Source organism: Thunnus thynnus, chromosome 19 (genome assembly GCF_963924715.1).
Source record: "Thunnus thynnus chromosome 19, fThuThy2.1, whole genome shotgun sequence".
Taxonomy (NCBI): Eukaryota; Metazoa; Chordata; class Actinopteri; order Scombriformes; family Scombridae; genus Thunnus; species Thunnus thynnus.
In genome coordinates, this window is record NC_089535.1 from 28,170,036 (window position 1) to 28,192,757 (window position 22,722).

General features: G+C 39.5%; 2 protein-coding genes across 2 annotated transcripts in view; both read right to left on the reverse strand.

Moving 5' to 3' along the window:
• Positions 1 to 843: 843 nt before the first annotated feature.
• On the reverse strand, positions 844 to 14,112 carry odf2a (outer dense fiber of sperm tails 2a). Its single transcript, XM_067574475.1, has 19 exons — positions 13,951 to 14,112; positions 13,012 to 13,128; positions 11,529 to 11,645; positions 11,239 to 11,421; positions 9,829 to 10,016; positions 8,605 to 8,746; positions 8,332 to 8,457; positions 6,525 to 6,599; positions 6,231 to 6,302; positions 5,926 to 6,042; positions 5,517 to 5,702; positions 5,195 to 5,304; positions 4,811 to 4,946; positions 4,462 to 4,572; positions 4,079 to 4,342; positions 3,703 to 3,803; positions 2,344 to 2,506; positions 1,903 to 2,028; positions 844 to 1,817 (listed from the first exon to the last, which is right to left on the reverse strand). The coding sequence occupies exons 1-19, from the start codon at positions 13,951 to 13,953 to the stop codon at positions 1,647 to 1,649; spliced, it is 2,508 nt and encodes an 835-aa protein (XP_067430576.1). The 5' UTR covers positions 13,954 to 14,112; the 3' UTR covers positions 844 to 1,646.
• A 2,002-nt stretch (positions 14,113 to 16,114) lies between these two features.
• Positions 16,115 to 22,722, reverse strand: part of scai (suppressor of cancer cell invasion) — a 28,594-nt gene continuing 21,986 nt past the window's right edge. Inside the window, exon 17 of the mRNA XM_067574212.1 lies at positions 16,115 to 22,682. Coding sequence (XP_067430313.1) covers positions 22,536 to 22,682 — 147 coding nt within the window. The 3' untranslated portion in view covers positions 16,115 to 22,535. The remainder of the gene's footprint in view (positions 22,683 to 22,722) is intronic.

Genomic DNA, 22,722 nt, shown 5'->3' on the forward strand with positions numbered 1-22,722 from the left:
TCTGATGTTGAAGCATACTTACACCCTACTGTACAGGAATACACTGTAAGACAAATACAAATATCACAGGACTGAAGCATCGACTGTGTACAGAGACAGGTATTTATATACAGTCAGTGGACTGAAGGAGTTATGATAGGCTTGCTGCTCATTTATTAGGCTGGTCAAGCCTTATAAAATTAGTGCAGGGCAATGCAGGACTGGGCGTCTTCATTTCACTCAGATCAGAAACTGTGCTCCCATCCCTACAGGCTCTGGCATATTGTTGATGCACAAAATATCATCGCTGTATCAGTAAACAGACTTTCAGTGAGTACCAGTTTATAACACTGCAAAGTGTGTGTTCAGCTCACACTAGTTCTCTCTGTAACCATCAGTGCTGTCTGTGGGAATTGCCTCAGCAGCTTCTCCATCAGCTGACTACCACAAGGACCTCAAACAAGACATCATCTGTGCATGAGCTGTTACATACTGGTGGATACATTCCTTAGCCTGAGTAATTTCCATATGTAACTGCCTTCTCTAATCTAAAAATGTACATTTTTAAATGTAATCACACCTCTGTGTTGTGCATATAAACGGGAGACAGTTCATCTTATAGTCCTATTTATTGTCCAATTCAGTTTTAAGTTTCCTGCTTAAGCTGAACACACCAGAGACTCACTGTTGCGAGGAGACTGTGAATAATTGAACAGCTGCTATGGGACAACAGATAAGTTAAGTAGGATTTTTTGATTGACAGCTGTAAGCCTTGACAACAAAGAGTCGATAGAGCAACAAGAAGAAACGGTATGTTGGTTTGTATCCTGTTTAACATTACATGACAAAGCGACACATTCACCATTAATCTTCAGTCAGTGTGACTGAGGTGGGAAACACTGTTTTATTGCTTTTAAGTTATTCAGTTATTAAAATACTCTCTATGAAACAGTTCTGGAAAAAAATAGGAGCAACAACTATTGATTCATCTAATGCAATATGTCAGACTGTAAACCCAAAATCATTGTTTTGACACTGTCTTGAACCAGCCAAAGGACAGAGATAGCACCAATGTTTTCAGCTCCATACAATCAAAGAGCACAGATGCATTTAAGCACATAATGTGTCATGGATGGCTTGGTTACAAAGTTGTATAATTGTAAAAAAACAAAACAATAATTTTAGTATATAGTAGTACAAATATAGTGTGTAGTATAATTCTTTTAGAAAATTGCCATTTCCGTTGTGTTTGGCATGTAAAATGCAAACTGACTTCAAGATATAATATTACATTCATGAAGAGACAACATTCAGTTTGAAAAGCTACAATCAAAAAGAGTCTCAGTTTAGCTTTTTGTTTTTTTTATCCTAATGACATATGTTATAGTCTACCAATTCAGTCCCAGTGAACCGTTATACTGTGAAGGTTAATTGTTCCTGTAAAGTTTACAGGATCCTCATTGGTGATGCACTGATGTTGTGTCTCTTCACCCAACTGGTTCAAAGTGGAATGAAACAAGCAACCAGTTAACTGGGTGACATCGTCATCCTTACAGCCTCCAGCTCATGTTAGCGAGGCTAAATGTAACAGGCACAATTCACCATACTGTTTTGGAATGTGTGCGTATATATATATATATATATTTCAACGTCTGATGGACAGGTTGTTAGATGGGTGAGGGGGCGCGCAGTGAGCTGCTTAGAGCCGAGTCCCCAAACACATTGGCGTAGGAGGCTTTGAGGAACTGGACGTAGTTCTGCAGGCTGCGGTTGGTGCTGTCTGACTGCTCCAGGCGATCCTTCATATCCTGCAGTCTGCTCTGGTACCGCCGCTCCACCTGACCATCATAAATACACCGATTACAGATCTACAAACAGCTTATACACACAAAACCTTTGAGCGAAGTGTTGATGGGCCTTTACCTCTTCTTTGCTGCGTCGTAGTTGGTTGATTTCTGAGGTAGTCCTGCTGAGCTGGGTCTCTAGGTCCTCTATCTTGGACTGGGTGGAGCGTTCTTTGGTTGTAGCACGTTCTACGGTTGCAGACATCTGGAGAAAAGTATGACATATTGGACTTAATTAATGGGCGTCAATGATATATATCCGTAACAACATGCACATCAAGACATGCACATTTATAATTACATACAGCACTTAACACCCACACTGCAGTAGGCCTTGAGTTCAGATGGAAAATAGCACTGCATTAAAGAAAATACAAAGCTCAGGTTCAGGTTTTGCCAGACAACTTTGTGTTTTTTTTTACCAACGAAGCTCTGCGTTAGCAAACTTAATGCCAATCTAAGAGTGCACACTTTTGTATGATTGATGTTTAACATGTTCCAGCTGTTGCTGGGTTCAGACCTGTTGGCGAGCATCATCCAGAGCTTCCTCTAGCTTTCGGCTCAGCAAAGAACATTCCCTTGTTTTTTCTTCCAGTCGGAGCTGATTGCCGTGGACGGTCTCTTCCCGTTTGGCGATGACTGCCAGCAGGTCACTGTTCTGACCGCCAACCTCCTCGAGCTTTCTGTGAGATGGCACAAAAACAGACAGTTAGTTTAACTGTCAACCAGTGGACTGATATTGTTATTCTAAGGATTATTATTATGATAGTTATTTGCCGAACTCAATCTTAAAGACGAGGTGCTTGAGTGGCTCGAAAACTCATGAGACTTGGCACAGACATCAGACGTGGTGAAAATTGATGTCTTGGGCATGGCAAGTTGGCTCGATAGCGCCTCCTAACAATTTTCAAAGTCAAATCCCCCACCTTTAAGTTTGCCATAGATGACTGAAATTTGGTAGGCAGATGTAACATATCCAGACTTACAAAACAGCCTCCTGGAGCCATACCCTAAACCTAACAGGAAGTCAGCCATTTTGAATTTACTGTGCAATGGTTTTCCCATTTACAGGCATGATAACAAACTTTTCCTAGAGAATTAGCCAGAGTGACTTCAAATTTGGTGGATGTCACCTAAAGACCTTTGTGATGCAAAGTTATTACGCTCTTGAGTGTTCATGGAACGCTCTTGCTGTGGCAACACATCAAATTTTGATGTTTCGCCATGAAAAAGGAAGTTTTTGTAACTCAAATGTACATTGTCCGATCTGTCCCTAGTTTCTCATGCTTAATAAGAGTCCAGGCCTGAACACATCTACATTTCAATATTGCGTCATCGTCATAGCGCCACCTACGGGCAACAGGACGTTGCAGGTGCTGTACTTTTACAATCCCTGCCTTGCAGGTTAACCAGATCCACCTCAAATTTGATTAGAAAAGCCTTAAGACCTTAATGATGCTATATTGTGAAGCTTGTGAGTTTTCATCGAAAGCCATTGCTATGGTGATGCAGCGAATTTCAATGTTTCCACATGAAAAAACAAACTGTTACTTGACAGATCGTCAGATCTTTCCCAAATATCACATGTCTGATAAGAGTCCTGGTCTGAAGACATGTAGAGGACAATATTGAATCATAGTAATAGCAACACCTACTGGCAACAGCAAGTTATAGACCCCTAACTTTTACTAACTTCTCCTATCAGGTTAACCAGATCCACCTAAAACTTGGTTATCTAAATTGTAAGACCTTGATGATGCTAGATAGTGAAGCTTTTGAATTTTCATCAAACAAGTTGCTGATCATTAAATAAAGGATGTGCTGTATAGTCTGTACAAAGTGTCGAAGCCAGCAGAGAGGCTGTCGGTGAGGTACGGACCTTTCCAGAATCTCCACTTGCTGCTGAAGCTGTCTGTTCTCCTCCAGCAGCACCTTGTTCTTCTGCCTGAGAAGCTCCGTTTGGCTGCTCTGAGTCTCCACCTTAAACAATATAAAACAAGTCCTTTATCGAATGGCTCTGACTGTATTTGGTTTGCTTTTTGGTGCTGCTACTGTGCACTTGCTAAAAGTATTTGAACATAAATGTGCTCTGACTATAGATTCTAGCAGGATTGATGTGATGCATGGTGCAGAGGCCAGTGTTTGCAGTGGCCTTACTGTTTTCTCTAAATGGCTGTGGTAATATCTGAGGTTAACTTGGAATTTAAATTATTTTGTGATGCTATTTTGAACATCATGCACAGGACTGTTGTGACCTTCATGCGGAGATCAGTCAGGGTTGAGCTGAGCTCCATGCTGCGTCTCTCCTGGCTGCGCTCCCTCTCCTGAGCCTCCTGCAGCTGGAGTTCGGAGCGTCGCAAGGCTTCAGGAAGAGGCTCCAGCTCCGCCAGCCGCTCCAGCAGCTGCCTGCGCACTTGCTCTATCTCCTGCTCCAGCTCCCTTTGCACTGCCTGAGCCTCCTGCTCCGCCTGAGCCAGCCGAGCACAGTACTCATCCGCCTCAGCCCGGGTTTTCCCGACCTGTACAGAAACAGTTGACAGAGGGAAGAACTGGTTTCAGACTTTTCATGGACTTCAACAGCGTCTCCTGTACTATCGGAATCTCTGTACCCCCTGGTAGCACAGTCTGCTTCACGTACCTGGATCTTATAGCTTTCCAGCAGGCTTTCATATTGCTTGATGGAGGCTTTGACGTGCTGGAGCTCTGACTGAGACAAGGCCAGCTTCTCCTCCACTGCAGATGCTGTAGCCTGACACACAGTTTCACATGATGCGTCATTAGTTATGAAATTAACGGGACAGTCCATCCTCCTAATGTAATATAAGTCAGTCTAAGTCTGTTAGAGTAAAAAATAGGGATAGGAAGGACATTATGTAAGATGTAAATATGAACAAATTGTGATTGGGGCGAAGCCAGGTTAACATTTAATGAATGTGTTGTCACTGTAAAGTGAATGAAAGCTTTCTGTGGGTGGTTGGGTGTTTCACCTTCAGAGACTGGTTCTCCAGTTTGGCAGCAGTACTCTGTGTGGTCAGTCCATGCAGGTGATCCAACAGGGATTCTCTCTCTGCTCGCCCTTTATCCTCTGCGCCATGCAGCTGCTCGGTCAGCTCCACTACACGGCTGCATCACGTTACAGAAAGATAGCTTGCTCTTGAAATCTTAGTAGCAACTTTGACAATGACAATAATAGTTACAGACCTAGTAGAATGAAATATAATGTTGATGGTGCACTATTTGGACTGATTTTCACATTCTATTTTTTTTCCACAAACCTCAAAAAAAGCTAATGGAAGTGATCAACTGTCTTTCAGCTGTGACTACTGCTGTTGTTCCAGGTGTCTGGACAGAAGGACAGACTCTGTAGTTACCTGTTCAACAGAGACAGTTCAATCTCCAGTTTACTTTTCTCTCTCACTTCTTGTGCATGGCGACTTTCCCAGGTCTCAGCTGCTAATAGTGCATCTGACATCTGCTTCTCCTGTTGCAAGAAATAAAAAACTGTCATGGTGGATTGTTTTTGTTTGATTCTGTTACAGACACCAGTGCAGAATAAGGGTGGGTGTATATGACAAGAGAAGGATTGACGCTTTCTTTAAAAATGAATAAGAGAACTACTGAATAAGACTATATGAATGTAGGATGCCTGTTTCTTTAGTAGAACAGTCTACCTGCTCTGTGACAGAGGCCTACCATGTCCAGCAGCTGCTCGCTCAGCTGGCCTGCGGTGTCCTCGCTACGTTCAGCTCTCTGTTTCTGGGCCCGCGTGGCTCGTTTCAGAGCCTCTCGGTCTGCACCGGACTGCTCCTTCAGTCTCATCAGCTGCTCTGTCAGATGATCCATCTCCACCTTCTGCTGGTTGGCTGCTCGCTCCAGGTTCTGAACCAGCGGAAAGGACAAAAGAACCGGTTTCACTGTTAAGAGTATCAGACGAGATAAACAAGAGGCAGACTGGCACTCAATGACTCCCAGTGTGACTGCAGGCACAACAATTACATCTGACTGCAGTAAAGTGTCATTCAAACTTCATCATCTTCATGTTCAACTATAATAGAATCACCACAAGCAACAATAGATAATTACACATGATGGCATGACAGACCTTTATCTGCACAGCCAGCCGGTTGTTCTCAGCTTCTTTGCTGCGGAGCTGTCCTTGTAAATGTGCTCTTGTTGACTCCAGAGTCTTGGATAAATCTGCTGTGCTCTTTGCATTGTCCTGCAGTCACAAAATCCAGCAGAATTTACATTAGTAACACATATGTATTGTGCTTTGATTTCCCTGAGTGAAAGATGAAATGCCTCAGTAAGATATTTCTGTGTTTTGGATCCCTGTTTGAGACAGCTCCATAGAGTTGTATTTATAATAGAACACATCATAAATAGTGAAAGCTGTGCTCACAGTACCTTTTCAGTATCTAAAAGTCTGCCGAGCTGATTAACCTCTTTCTCTTTCTCTTGAAGTTTCACCACAAGATGCTGTGAAAGGAAAAGCAAGGCAAGCTTTGTTTATACAGCGCATTTCATAAACAGAGAGAACTCAGCGTGCTTTCCATGATGAGATGAAAAAAAAAAAACATGTAAAAGAATGTAAATCCAACTTCTGATAGGCATTAGCTTGTCTGTGAGAGAAAAATAGAAACAAAAAATAATTTAGGCTAATTAAATGAAATAAAAATTTGAGGCTTCTATTCAACTCACAGCATTCTCTGCCTCCGTATCTGCCAGAGTCTTGAGTAATGCATCCTTCTGCTCTGACAGACGCATTGACTCCATCTGTTAAAAACAACACACATGAAGTTAGTGACTCTGCTTATATATTTAATATCGCTGCTGAAGAACCAAGACAACTATTTAAGGAGCAGGGAAAGGCAACATAACAATACATACCATGAGGCAATATACATTTGTCAGAGGCATTTCTCTGCTGTGTATACCATGATGACTATCCCTTTAACATCTCTGCTTGTATTGCAGGCAATGTTGTATACAAATGAGCAGGACGACTTTGTGTCGGATGGAATCCAATGAGTTGGATTGTTGTCTTTTTGCAGTGTAATGAAGTATCTTGATTTGTCAGGTGTTTAGTTGACTATCAGCTATAAACAGACATTGCTGTCAAGCTATTTCATCTATATAAACTTTCTCAGTTTAATTACAATCTTGCACATCATGATATCAATTGATGTCATAAAATCAATTGATATAGGGACTGATCGTGACAAGTGAGCTTAAACATGTAAAGCCTTTAAATTCCTTTAATACTTTACTAAAACAATGACACAGCTCAAACTGAATTAAGTTAGCAGCTGTGTTTGTAGAATGACGCAGAGCTCACAGATGAATCTGAGACAATGTCAAGATCATAAAGACGTGATAATATAGCCGTCTTCATTTCAAAATGTACTTCTTCCATAGTTCCATCCCAGCTGAGATGAACTATTGCTTATAAAAATGATACCAGTAAGTCAACCAGTGGAGATAGAGGGTGAGGCTGCAGCAGTGCAGCAGGTGGAGGTGGTGATGGTATAGATACAGCTGAGGTAAATGCAGTCCAACAGTCAGTGTAAATATCTTATAAAAGGTAGTGATCTCCTAGCTCAAACCACAGCTCCACATCCCATTTGTTTGCTGCTAATAATCAGATATTGTGTTTCTGCTTTTTAAGAATTGGTGTTAGATACATAGAATTCAATATTTCTGTTAGTTTATCTATTTCTAGATACAGATAAATGACATGGATATTTTTGTGGTGCGTCTACTCTGTATGTGATATTGTTGAGATTTCTGTGTAATAACATTCAAGTCATGTTTCTATTTCCACCAGAACCTTCCTAACAGCTTGTGTAAATCCCAACTGTCTTCAGAGGCTGAGATTTTGCAGCAAAACTGACCATCACAAATAGCATGACCTTATCAGATCCACTGCAATACATATTGTTAACATGACTACACTTTGCACGAGTCTCCCTCAAATGCATATGCAACATGGACAGACACTCACCTTGCAAAGACTCGCTACAGACACCCAAATCACAATTTGACCAGAGTGTTATCTGTGTAACCAGTTCAACATGTGACTCTCTGGTTTATTAGCAGATGTGACAGGAGCTGTTTATTAAATCCAGACTACACACTGATTCTAAGCAGGTTATGGAGTGTGTTAACACCGGAAAGTGACGGAATTAAGAATATTCTCAACAGCTGGTTTGCAAACTAAAAAGCCTTTGATTTCTGAGTGTGCTGTTGTTGACACTATTTTGCACAAAGTAAATGCACAAAGAAAATAGAGGAGCTGCTCACAACTGGACAAAATCTAAAGTAACATTGACTCCACAAAAGTTTTGCATCATTTCCTGATAGTATTTAACAATTTAGTCTGTTCATTTTTTGTATACTAACTGCAAAAAACACAAGTATACACAATTAGTATGTAGCATGAAAGTGAGACACAGCGAGTGTTTTGGAGATTCATTCTAAGGCGTTCCCCTGCCAACACACACAGTACCTGGGACCCGTGCTGCTCTCGGAGAAGGAGCCGCAGAGTTCTGTTTGTAGCCTCAAATGTCTCCAGTTTCTGCAGCAACAGCTCCTTCTGACGGGCCAAGACTGATGAGTCAGAGCCCGACAGCCTCTTCACCAGCAAAGACAGAGAGGAGCAAAGTCATGTGTACCCAAGAAACAAACATTTCAAGACAATCTCATAATGTCTGAAAATAGTCCCGTGAACAATTTCCAAGTTCACCCGATTGATTGCCGTGGATACTGAACTGATACTCACGCTGCCACTAGTGCCGGCCAATTTAGACACAGATTCTCGCAGAGCTGACACCTGCTTGGCAGCTGCTGTCCCATCCACCTCAGCCTCCATCAATTTCCTGAGCAGAGTATCTTTGTCTTGTAGCACACTGTCCCTCTCTAGTCTGCAAGAAAAGACAGTTACAACCAGTGAACACACACTTCTGACTGAATATTAGCTCCACATGAATATATAATACATGGATGCTGTTATTGAGTTTTTACAGAAATAGTATGTGAAATGTTTTCAGTAGACTGCTGGGCTGTGTTGTTGTTTTGAGATTTTGTCAGATCAGAATAATAACCCTGCAATAGAGGACAGCATTAAAGAAGAGCAATGACATCAGATCTGCCTTCAGGCACTGGAGAAACAGAATCTAATTTCTTCTTCCCACGGGGGAGGCATCAGACAGAGCAGCTGTTCTTTATCGGGAACATTTTAACCCTGGATTCACTCAGGATTTGTTTATTCTGTATGCCAGATGTAATACAATTTCTTAAAAAAACATGGCTAAAAAAAGGCCTGTCGGACTGCAAAGCAGACAAATATTCTCACTATTTCCGATGAGTGTTTTTTTTTTTAAAGTCCAGTGCCGTATTTATCAATCATCTCAAGAATGGCCCTAATTTTCAGACTGTGAAAATGTCCCGAATTTACAATTTAACCCTTATTTAATACTTCAAACCACAATTATCAGCAGCTAAGAATGTGGTAAAACAGCAAAGTCACACTCTCTCCCAGCCAGGAGTCGTCCCTCCTCCTCCTGCTGAAAGTCTTCATCATTATCTCTCAGTTTTTAGGAGTGTTTTCAGTGCCAGCTGAACTTTCAGCATGAGTCTTGGGAGTCTGAGTGTGATTTGTTAAGGTGAGATCAACTCTGTCCTAAACTCTGCACCCTGGCTGTCTCACTGGCAATGACTGAGAAGAAGATAAAAGTGAGAGGAAGAAGAAGAAGAAAACAAAGACAATGAACAAGAATAAGGTGAAGAAGAAGAAGAAGAAGAAGAAAACAAAGACAATGAAGAAGGATAAGATGATGAAGAAGAAAAAGAAGAAGAAAGAAGAAGAAGAAAATGAAGACAATGAAGAAAGAGAAGACGAAGAAGAATAATAATAAGAAAGAAGACGAAGAAGAAGAAGAAAGAAAAAGAAGAAGAAGAAGACTTCACATAGTGTAAAAGTGAAAGTGTTCAGTATGATATTTGCCTGCTGTAGTCGGTGTCCTCCAGCATCTTCTCCATGGATTGGCGTAGTCGTGAGTTTTCCCGCTCAGTCTCCTCCAGCTCTTTGGTCACCTCAGCCAGCTCCTCCTCCTGCTCTGCGATCACCCGCTGGGAGACACTCAGCTGCTCTGACTGACGTTCTAGCAGCTGTTCCTTCTTCCGCAGTTCTACCTGCATACACAAAGATGTGGACAGACACACACATACAGTGTGTTACTGCAGTCATACAAACTCTGATGTGTCTGAAGCACTCACTGTTCACACATCAAGTAGATGTAGAGAGACAAGACTTCAAATCTCAGTCGTTTACAAATAGATTCAATCAAAGCTGAGACGTTGATCCTGTAATCCATCTCACTGTATTTTTCTGAATGGTTCTGCCTGGAGTTCACATGGGAAAATTGTGTGCTTCACCACTACACACATGTGAAGTTTGAGGAAGTCCAGACATTTGGATTCAATCAGAAAAGCTCTTTCTGTACCTTCACTCCATAAAATGACATCATGGAGTAGTGATAATGAGCTCCTAAATATTGAGTATTTGAATGAAGTCTATCAAAACGATAAAAATAATGACCATGTGTAAAATTGTCAAAACAGTCTTATGGACACTTCATGACAGGAGTGATACCTCAGCATTATTACAGCATTATTACAGCTGTCAGGATCATATTATTACCATTAAAGGACGGGTTCACAATTTTTCAAGTCTGTCTTGAAACAACAGTCAGGAGCCCAAATGAACATTGAAACATGTTTTTCTTGTTGTAATCATTTCTTCCTGTTCATACTGACCATTAGAAGATCCCTTCATAATGCACTTACAATGGAAGTGATGGAGGACAAAATCCACAGTCCTTCTGTGCAAAAATGTATTTAAACATTAACTGAAGCTAATATGAAGCTTCAGTTGTATCTTTTAACATTTGTTCCTATACTTCCACTGCAGCTCAACAGGGAAACACAAAGAGCTAATTTGATGCTAAGAAGACTGTAAATGTGGCAGACAGTGCTAATATGTACATGGAAATGGGTTCTGATTGCTGTAACAATTCCTACTCTGCAACATATCTCTGATAGTGTCCCCCAGTCTAGACTACAACTAGAACATTGTGCCTTTGCAATAAGGGCCCCCAAACTCTGAATTGCTCTCCTGTTCAAATTCATCTGCTATGTCAGTAACTTCTTTTAAATGTCTGTTAAAAAGGGTTACGTGGTCTTTTTGAGTCCTGTCTCTTTGAACTCTTTGGATCAGCTTGGGGTCATCAGTATGAATCAACCTCTTTTTTGCATTGCACCAATCATTTGCCATTTCACTGTTTTGACATGTGTGAAGCACTTTGCACCTTACAGAAACGATAAACAGGGACCTGATAAGGAAGGACAAACTGACCTCATTCTTCAGAGAGCTGACTTCTGTCAGTAAGCTGTCAATCTTCCTCTCATACTGGCTGATCCGTCCGTGCAGCCCTTCCTCTTCCTCTGATGTGAGGTCAGCCAAACGCAGTGCACTCTGGGGATGTTCAAGCTCTGGTTCAGGGAATGATGGTGTGATCTCAAGGCGATGTGTTGGCCCCTTGGTGCAAAATAAACTCTCAGTAACAATACATCTTTGACTGGATCAGTTCTTTCACAATGCAGAGACAAAAACTTTTAAAATCATCATGGAGGATAGAGTGTTACCTCCCACTTGTATGACCCATCCCGTATCCCGGGAGCCTTCCCTGGAGGAATCCATGGCGCTCTAGTTTTGACTTTGGCTGCAGGACGGAGGTTTCCTTTGTCGACCTTGGTCTTCCCCTTTAAAACACAGATTGTGTTCAGAAGCATGTCATTGCTTACTGTCAGGCTTGTCTATGCTGCCCATAATATCTCCATCATATGGTGTGTATACTATGGACTATGTGGAATAAGATTCAATCATGACTGATTGATTGATCAAGAATTTTTAAAAAATCAAGGACAAAAGATCAAGGAGGCACACGTCTTCAAAAGGTGCACATTTAAAATGAAAAATGAATTCATGAAAACAGTAAAAACTAAAAGAGAGAGGGAGAGAGAAGATCTCTGCCAGGTGTTTACAGTCAAGATGGTGGTGAAGATAACAAAGATGGGGATTTATTCATCTCATATCATGCCTAACTTTAATGGATCATAACATATCAGGTAAGGAATTAATCAACAGATGCTCTGGTTCAAGATGAGACCAAACTTTTCTATGGATATCAGTTTTTGAGCCACGACAGGCCAAAATGTGGCCTTTAACAGACTAAGTAAGACTTGTTTGTAGCCTAACCAATTGCCAGAAATTCCTTTTGCTATGTTGCAATGCATATCATAAAATGTCGAGGACTGTTGAAAAGACAAAAGTCTAAAGAAGACCTATTATGCTCATTTCCAGCTCTATATTTTTATTCTGGGACTCCACTAGAATAACTTTTGCATGATTCACAGTTCATAAAACTCCTGGTTTATCTCATACTGGCCCTTTATGCAGCCCCACAGTTCAGCCTCGGTCTCTAACAGGCAGTTTTAGTTCCTGTCTCTTTAAGGCCCCCCTCATGATGAGCCCACTCTGTTCTGATTGGCCATCTTTCTGAATGGAAATGGAAAAATGCCATAATGTTAGTGGAGCAGAGCAGTGAACTTGCACACTGTGCAGATGATCATATAAAGAAATTCATCACAAGCTGACATCAGCTCGGGCTGAAAGTAGACAAAACCGCTGGAAACCAAGCATTCAGAGCAGTCTGAAGCCGGTGCTTTTTGCTCACAGGGATTACTACTACATATGTTTACCACATTATTTGACACTTTGGCCATGTTTAATATGAACATCCAACATTGTAACATTATATATATCACTGAAAATAAGAAAATGCATAATAGGTCCCCTTTAAGCTTTACGATAAGCTCATAAGGATCAGCGTTATAAAAAAGGTTTTTCAAAAATTGTGAATCACCACAACCACTAGAGGTCCTTGAGCATACAGTTATAAATGTGCACAATAAATATTAGGCTGATGAGTCCAGTAGTATGTGAGATTAGCTGCTGACATATACACACACAGACACACACGACCAAACAACCTACAGCCTTACGCCAGGCGCAGATAATGAAAGACATCACTATGACACACAGTCCAAATATCTGTAAACGTCTAACCTTAGGTGTCCTGGCAGGACTGGTCCTCTGGCTCTTCACATGCACATGGACTGGTGTGTCATCATTGACGTGCACATGAATTGGAGGTGAACTTGAGCGGGTTCTCATTGCTTTCCTCTGTAGAATGTTACAAATAGAGTCATTAGTGTCTCCAACCAATGTAATCATTCCCATCAGAATCTAAAATAGACATCAGTGTTTAGCTCAGTGCTCTGCTCATGACAGGCCAAATTACAACATATAATATGATATTTGAGATTAATTTGATTGCAACACATTTCAGCTTTTCCTTCAAGATAAAGTGGTTAACATCTCCATGGTACAAAAATGTACGACTACTGGTGTGTATATTTGAGAGATAACTGTGTAAATGCCATCATGTCAAGAGGTAATGAAGTAAATCTGCATTTACACAGTTATCTCTCAAATATATCTTCTATCTTCTACTATTCTTCTATCTTCTTCTACCTAAATGTCCAGACTCTTACAGGCAAACTCTGTGAATTAAACAAAACAAAGCAAAATGGTGAAAAATAGAATGGCGTTTCTGACCTGTTTCATCACTTTGGAGTAGAATAATGTGGAATATAATAATTAAAAACTATGAGGATAAAGTAGAATAAATGTAGTTGCAAACACTAGTTAATCCCATTAACAGTTACCAATAAAACTAAATTAAATTGAGTTGCCAAGTTCTACACAAATAATCAGAGCTATGAATTCTTACTTAAAACACATGTATTGAATTCGTATCATGTAGAATTCGGCAATGTTTTTGTTGCGTGTGGTGGCTGAGTCAGTCTTATAATGAAAAGGACACATATATATACAAAGTCAATGTAGCTTAGCTAAAAGTATACATTAGCCTTAGCTTATCAGCTAACCTTGACAACCTCGGAGGATACCCTATGCAATTAACTAACAACTTCTAAGTCTTACCATATGAGAAACCGATTTATACTCGTCAAGACTTGAAAATATATTTCATTAGCAAAGCAGCGTTTGCTGTTATGCACGCAAAATAAGCAGCTCGGTTAACATAAAAACTCTGTTACAGCAGAAGCTTGGATAAACTTCATCAGGTAATGACGCTGACCGCTCTCTGGTTGGTCAGTTTAAAGCACGTGATATTTTTCTCCAGCAGTGATTGGACAAGAGCCGAATTTCTAACGTTCCTTAGCAACACTCTGCACAACCCCAAACTGCGGCAAGTATCAAAGATACTCAGTATGTGAAAATTTAATCCTCTCTTGAACGTACATCGTCCCTTTAAAATGCATCGAATGGGAAATATCGGCTGATGTAAGGCTGTTGTTAAATGGCTTCAAATAACTGCAAATCTTGTTCGGGAATATCCAGTAAAGCACATTTAACAACGGAAACCTGAGAATATAATTTGAAGTCGTTTTGTTTACCGCAGAGTACATGACCAACAGCCGGCATCAAGTCAGAAACAACATGCCTATAACTATTATGGTGAAAACCTTTCAAATAAAATTATTTAAAACCACAATATCATTAATATCATGTCCAAAAAAGAAAGACAGAAAGAAAGAAAGAAAGAAAAACATAGTACTTATAGCAGAGGAAGGCTTTTTCATCTTAACTCTTATTACTATTTTCTTTATGTTGTTATTAATACTGCAGCACTTTGAGTTTCACTATGAATGAAAAGTGCGGTACAAATTAAATGTATTATTATTATTATTATTATTAACTAATTCAACTCTATTTATAAAGCACTTCACACACAAGACAGTTCATCACACACAGAAGACAACAGAGGAGAAAGGAGACAGAACACAATATGAGAAAGAGAAAAGAGAAAAATAAAAACACTGAGGATAATGTGTCTCATTCCCTACTGAAGAATGTGAAGTTGTAGTTCCTCACTGTGACTACTGGAGGGCAGTCAACACAACTCCACCATGGTCAAAGTAGACACAGTCACATAGCGACACGTCCGGTAAGAACCTTCAAAATACAAATGATCAAAGTAGATCAAACTGTTCCTCACCAACTACTGCATGTAAATGAAGAGGACAGAAGACTGATTGGTAGTATTTATTGAAGATTATTGGAGAGCATTTTAGCGGTGCGATGATACTGATATTAACACTGTTGTGTCAGTTTTCTCCTTTTCTTTTTGAATATTGTGTTTACATGGTGCACATGAGTGTGTATTTAATCAAATTACTAAAAACCTACACACAGACAAACCTGAGGTTAGGTAATGTTCCAGTATAGCAGAACTGTTTGTTCTGTGATGTAATATTTTTACCCCCAGTGAACAGGAGAAGTTTCACCTGGTGTCTGTGAATCCATGTATCATGTTGCCATCTATTGGTATGTTGGTACAGGAATGGAGTCATAAGATTTCATCTCTGTACTTCACTGATTTCTGTCTTCATCATTGTCACATTAAAGTTGATAATATAAAATAAATAAAAAGTCCAAGCATTGTATTTGGCAAATCGAATAAGCAACACAATAATCCTTAGTTATGACAAATTAGCTGATGAAGTAAACTAAATGCGTAGTGTTGTGTGAACCTGTTTAGTCAGTTGTCTGAGTGGTCACAACAGCTCCAAAACCTTTATGGTCTTTACTAAAGGAACAGCTGATACAGATGTTATATCCATGACAGACACATAGACCTCATTTAGATCACAAACACTGGATTGTTTTAGAGGTCAGAATAAAGTTTGAGGAAAAAAAAAAAATCAGCTGAATACACTACTTAACTAATTAAGAGTTCACTACAATAAGTCAGATAAAAGTCCAAACTATGAATGATACTGCTCACAAGATTGTTCTAAACATACCCTTTATACAGTACACATATTTTGACAGTGTCTGCCTAAGAGTGCAATTGAATGCACCAGATCATCCACTCTCCTAACAAACAGTGAGTAAGAGATAAAGCTGATAATTCAATTACACTACCATATACAGTAGTACCATACACAGAGACTTTTGGACTCTACTGTATATGGTTTGATTTTGATTGCTAAAAAGGTTGAACTTGTCTTGGCAAAGTGATGGGAAACAAAGCAGTGCATTTAAACATCCTTCCCAGTCCCACAATAAAGACACTTAATGGTCCTTTCATGATACCAAATTTTCTTTTATCTTTTATTGGCTCCATCTGGCAACACACAGAAGGAAAAAAAAAAACATCTGATACAATAATTGATCTCAGTCATGGTTAGGATGGGAAAGTGAGAGTACACCAGTCTTTGGCACTTTCTATTCTAAACAAACATGCTGCTTACAGACATTATCATCTGTGCATTTTTTTTTTCTAAACTGAAATATTCAAAATACAACTGACAGTTTGACACTGACTGAAAATCACAACAAGCAAGTCACACGTGTTGCTATAAATGAGGGCTGCACCCATCTTTTGGACATTTTTATAAGTATAAAAAAGTAGAAATGACCCCTGGAGAACTGGGGGGGAGAAAACAAGATTGATCAGACGGCAGTTATTTAAGATGTGTTCCCGAGAGGCGTGCTCAACATGCTTCTCTATAGATGTGGGTCCATTACGTAGAACAGTGGCCATTTGTGCTTGTGCGTCCATGTCAAGTTTATTTAATCTGCTCTGGTGGATTCTAACACTGGTTATGCAGGGCGAGCACTGATTTGGTTTCACCAGCCTTCAAATCCTCCCTTTTGCTAGTTTCTATCATGCTGGTTAATCACTTCTTCTGCACCTTTTCTCTGTATAAATGTTGCAAAATGGCAGCTTTAGAAAAGAAACCGTTAATTCTGTGGGACTGCGATAAAATGCTTAAAGCATTTTCTGCTAGGAAAGTACATCACATCATCTATATTTATCCAAATTTAACAGTTATTCACAGAAATAAGGAAAAGACCTCAGTATGGGTCCAGGACTGCAAAAATATTTGTGTATTGTTTTACAGTAGATGCATGCATTAAACAGCGGGTGTATTGTGATACCCCAAAAAGTTTTAAATCAAGGTTTTATCCAATAAGGCTGAATCTGGTTACAACATATGCATCACTTCCGAGACACTCAGCAGTTTGTAAACTATTTCAATAAAAGGCAATGACAGCAGAGAAGCAGTGTCCACCCTGCATAAAGCTTTATAATCCCATATTAATATGAACACAGCGTGCTCCTGTAGATCAGCCACAGATTCTAACATGTAATAGTCACTTCAGACTATCAAAAAGATCGTGTGTGCACTAATTACTATTTTATGTGCACAAGTTATTATCTAGTTTGCAAAACGTACAGCATCATGTTTAGACAGTTTATGATCTCATCTTTTTCACACAATATCTTGTTTGCACCAGTTAATATTTTGTTTGCACAAGTTATTATATATATATCTATGTCTTGTTAATATCTCGTTGGGACCAATAAATATCCTGTCTGCACAAACAAGTGTCTTGTTTATACAAATTTTCACAACTTAATATCTTGTTCGCAGACGTTAATCTCTGGTTTGCACAATATCTTGTTTGCAAAGGTTAGTACCTTGTTTACACAAGTTTTTAAAGTTATGTTAACATGTTGTTCTCTTGCTCGCATAAGTTAATATCTAGGTTTGCACAAGTTATCTTGTGTGTTCAAGATTTAGTGCAAAGATCTTGTGATAGAAAAAAAAAGCTTATCAGCTTCCAGGACTGCAGGGCCCCATAACAATCTACTCTGATACACCAATCAGATTAGGTGAAGAAGGAAATGCCATTCATCATCACAATCAGTTTTACACTATTGCACCATGCTTCATATGCTGCAGGGTAGCTTATGTGAAATTTTCAAAATAAAATGAAAAACAAATATTCACAAAACTGTCTGATGCATAATCCTGTTTCAAGCTAATTCAAATGGTACTCTTTTTTTTGACGCTAATGATCCCACTGGTGCTGCATAATGAATGAACTGGTCATCTTCATGGTCTGGTCTGGTTTAAAATATGAAGCACAGAAGCCATCACTACAGCAAACGCTCTTAAAAGAAGCTAAAAGTGATCTAATGTCTTCAATTCTTTATCTAGCTGATTACAGTGTCACCACACTGATTGTGTATATTTTCCATTACATAATGCTTATTTTGTGCCATTAGGCCACAATATTTGCTCTTTTTATAGACTCAGGAAAACACCGTACAATAACATGTTATGAACATATAAACATGAGTTTCTGAGACTTAACATACCAACTTGTTAACATGCAATATTTGACATTTTAAATCAATACATTTCTTCACTTCTTTTTTTTTTTTTGCTGATATTCCTTTGTAAAGTAAAAAAACAAAAAAAACAAAACATGACTGGTGTTTCAATCCCCAACTGACAGCATCGTTTTAGAGCACCACTGGCTATAAAACACATTTTTTTTTCTAATTCTTTGACACACATAAACTAACATGTTAAAGTTGCCTATTCAACACGTTTAAAAAAAATCAGCCAACATGTTTGACACATTTCAGGCAGATGCCGTTAAAAAAGTGACAGCGGATGAAAAGTTCCGATTGGAAAATGTTTGAAATCGCTCTTGACTTCACACTCTTTGTAAAAAAGGTCACCAGTGTGAAGGGCTGGCATGAACAACAATAGCATGGAAGGATTTTTCTCTTTTTTTTTCTTCCCCCTAAAAGCACAACAAACAAGATCATAACAATATTTAACTTCATAAAGTGCAAGCCTATAATATCTTAATCATCATAACTGTCAACACAAGGGAATGTAGTGGCTGATATTACAATGAAAATAGAGGAAAATGTATAAACGTCTCACTTTCCCAGACAAATGTAAAATGGAGAAAACAGCGGTTAGTTTTCCTCTGCATCTCTTCAAGTCCTTGAAAAGTTGGAATGTAACATCATTAGAAAAACGGCCAAAGAACAAACTGGCCACATTAACGTTATTGGTTCGCTCTTTCTCGTTCTTCACTTCATATTTCAATTACACATTTGATAGACTTACTAAATACTGAACAAACACATCTGTGCTGAAACATCGCTTTACATCATCTGTACACGCTCTAACATTATCAATAAATATAATAAACACTAAAAAATAGTGTTCTTATAATTAATGTCAATTCAAAAGTCTTAATTTCCACCAGCCGGCTAGGTTACTTCCTGTATCACTGCATCATTTTATGATTTTGGTCGAGGGCAGTTAACTGTCAGCTGGTTTCTATCAGCATCGCTACAATGGCCTGTGCGATCACTCCTCTCTGCTGGTGCCAAAAATAAATCCCCGACGGCAACTGTGTCAAAGCCTGATATATCTTATTCCTCTGTGCCGTAGAGCTCCATTGTTGTCCAAAAACTATTGAAATCACATCAATGACACCACACACTGTTGCACTGGGTGACATGTTCCTTCACTACCATGAACACACACTGTAGTTTATTTTGTCTTTATCCTACACACACCCTCCTGCTGCCAGAAATACTCACTAGAGCACCAAATGTGGATTAATCCACCGCTGAAAATAGTCCCCAACAAATGCACTATTTCCTCCTTGGCTTGTCAGACCGGCAGGGTAGAGACAAACCAGGGAGGAAGAGATATGGACTAATGCATTGGTCTTTTCATGGATTTAAGAAAAAAACAACAAACAACAACAACAAAAAAAAGCCAAATACAGAATAATGCTCGCCTTATTGTTTGAGCTAGAGTCAATGTCATGGCAATGTGCTTGTTAGATTGTGAGATGTGTGCCAAGCTAATATTTTGGTCAAGGGAGTTTTAGTGTTCATTGTTTGGGAACCATGGACAGCAATGTTTGGTCAGCAGTTCTGGAGATACCTTATTTTGGACAAAAGTATTTGAGTATCAAAATCTTTAGAAATCTACTTTTCAGCAAATCAGCAATTTGATAACAATTCCGCTATCAGCCGGGATGAGTGTGGAGATGAATATGTATCCTGTGAGATTGCGCGGGGAATTTAATTTTGGCACCAGGGTGACAGCAGACTACTGAAGTCTTCTGAAATGCTACTTTCTACTGCAGAACAAGACTCAAACAGACTTGCGATCAGGTGAGCAGGAGTGAGATGCCACAATGTTTGGATGCTGCCTACATGCATACAGAGAAACTCAGCAGACAATAACACACCACGTAAAAGACAAAAACAATATATGAAGCAAATGAAAAAGTACTTAGACCATGTCTCTGCAAGTGCTAGCTAGGATAGCGCTCATGCTATCTGAAAGTTAGGCTCAAATGCTCTGTAATGTGTTGCTATTTGAGAACTGAAAGTGGAGACAGAATCCACTGAGAGAGAAAGAAGGAAAAAAGATGATTAGGGTACTGGGCCATATAGAGCCCAAGGCATCATGGGATGTGTCTTTGACCGCTATACTTCAGTCACAAGAACAGTTACTCAGGTAGTCGGTTTAGACAATATGATGCTTTCTGTGATCCACTTTGAATCAGAAAATCTAAACTACCTACACACTACGATCATTTTCTAAATATCTCAAGTGTTCTTGCTTGCATTAGCAACCACCATGACCGCATGATGAAGAGCATACAGCTGCAGCTCCTCTAACAACCACAAGATGATGGCTACAAGAAGTCTCAGACCACTCAAGCGTTAAGCTGCCAGTATACTCCCATTACAACTGAGTAGTACAAAACAACCATGTGCTTCTGTTTCACAAGCGAGACTGGTTGTCTCGTATTTAAACCTTTCCCAGCTTCCCAACATTATGTTTCTAGGCCACACCTCAGTCTTGGCGGTCGTGCTAGAAGGTTATTCTGAGTTTCAATTCACAATGACTGAGCTCCATTTGGCTGTGTGGGAGAGCTGCTTGTTATGTAGGAACACTTAAATGGAGTGCAGGCAGCACTGAATCTCTACTGGCTGATAATCAAACTGGCACTGTGCTGGTCGGGTTTTTGGAGTGCACCAATGAAAGGCACTCTGTCAAGCCTCCAGTGTTTGGGTCAGTACGTGTGAAAGTAAAAAAGTAAAAAAAAAAAAAAAAAGTCTTCAAGTTCTATCTCAAGACACAAAGCAAATAAAAATCCACAAAGGTCACAGTTGCAATTTTCCACAGTTAAAGTTAGCCATGGTGGTTGCTACTTGCTCATCCCTACTTGTCTCCACTCAGGCTTCCTCTCTTTTTGTGTTTTGTGGTTCCGCTGACTGACAAATCTGTATTCTTGAAGGTGAATGGCAGAAGAGTCAAATCAATGTAACAGACATGTTTGGAAAGTAACATGACTGCAGGAAGATGAGTAACGCTGCCAATGGTTTTCCATTCAAGCTACTCAACTGGCAGGTCACATGATAATCTTGACATCGTAAGGTTACACAGGTGATTTGGATAGTCATGTAAGTAATATGCTGAATGGTGCATGTTAGTGAAAAAAAAATGGTGTGCATACCTTTTCTTTAAGTCATCTCCTCTAATCTCAACCTAGATTGTCTTCATTTGGTGACTCAACTACAAATGCACAGGCCCATGCAAGCTTTTGAGTAATTCAACACATGCACTGGCTCCATTTACCTCCCTATGGCATGCCACTTTAAAACCTGCAACCCTTTTATAGAAGGATTTCTTTTGTACCCTTGAAGGTGGAGGCCATACTTTGTGGATAAAAACTAAACAGATACATTTCTTTGCCTTTTTGCATGCAAATACAGCACAGTGATATCAAAAAGGGATAAATACCACTTTCAAAACACACATGGCTTTTTTGAATGATGTATGATTAAAGGTGTTAAGTGGATTGCTGGTTGATGACATGAAGGAGTGTGATATTTTTACAACTAATTATGGCCTACAGCAAGCAACAGAACTCGCAGAACAAACCTCATGCACCTCTGCCTGCTACAAGTTCAGCTGTTGGGCAAATACAAAAATCCAGACCAGTAATTATATTTTTGGTGAAATCTTTCAAATTCCAACATTGTAACTGTTTTTAACATTTACTGATGCAGTGAAGGGATTAGTTCAGCACCACCCACCACGCTTTGCCTTCATGCAGATAGATAAAGTCACACCTGGAAGAAGCCCAGGTTCATATTCTCTATCCTTGAGGCTTACACAACCTTCATTCTAATAAACAATGGTAAATATTACTTAAAAAAAAACACCACCAAGACAACCAACTTCACAATTATCTGACACGAGGAGTGAAGTTACTGGCTGCAGTTTTAAACTTTTGCGTTTGAATGGGGAATGGTGAGTCGAAGAGTTATTCATAGCCTCTTATTGGTTGGTTATGTCTTATATGATGGTTATATTCACGATGCAAGCCGCTGAGACTCAAAAATGGGGGAATTTACACTATATTAAACTCTGACTTACCTATGTGAACATTTTGATGTTGCACTACATTTTGCACAAGTAACAGTTAAATGCAGGACATGAATTTTTATGTGTGAATCAGTTATTGGATTACCTGTAAAAAAGAAAAAAAAAAAAGAAAAAAAAAAAAGAAAAGCAACTGCAAGGGCTGTGGCAGTTGAGTCCTATGTGTCTGTATGTACACGTTTTGCCATTTCGCCCTGTGCGGAGATGTTAGTAGGCCTCCAGTGAATCATCCCAAAATAGGCTCTGCACGTCCAGCATGGTGGCCAGCTCCAATATATGCTTCTGTAAAACGCTGCTCTCCACTGTGTCCTGTTTGGGGAGCTCAGGGTACGACTCTGGGAAGCTCCGCGCCTCCTGCAAGCACGACATTAAATATATATAAATATCACAACAA

Excerpts from the sequence above, each read along its gene's own strand:
- odf2a (XM_067574475.1), bottom strand. Across the intron at positions 10,017-11,238 it reads TCAGCTCTCTGAAGAATGAG|GTAGAACTGCGGAAGAAGGA; the intron begins GTCAGTTTGTCC and ends TTGTGTATGCAG. Across the intron at positions 8,747-9,828 it reads GAGGACACCGACTACAGCAG|ACTAGAGAGGGACAGTGTGC; the intron begins GCAAATATCATA and ends CTTTTCTTGCAG.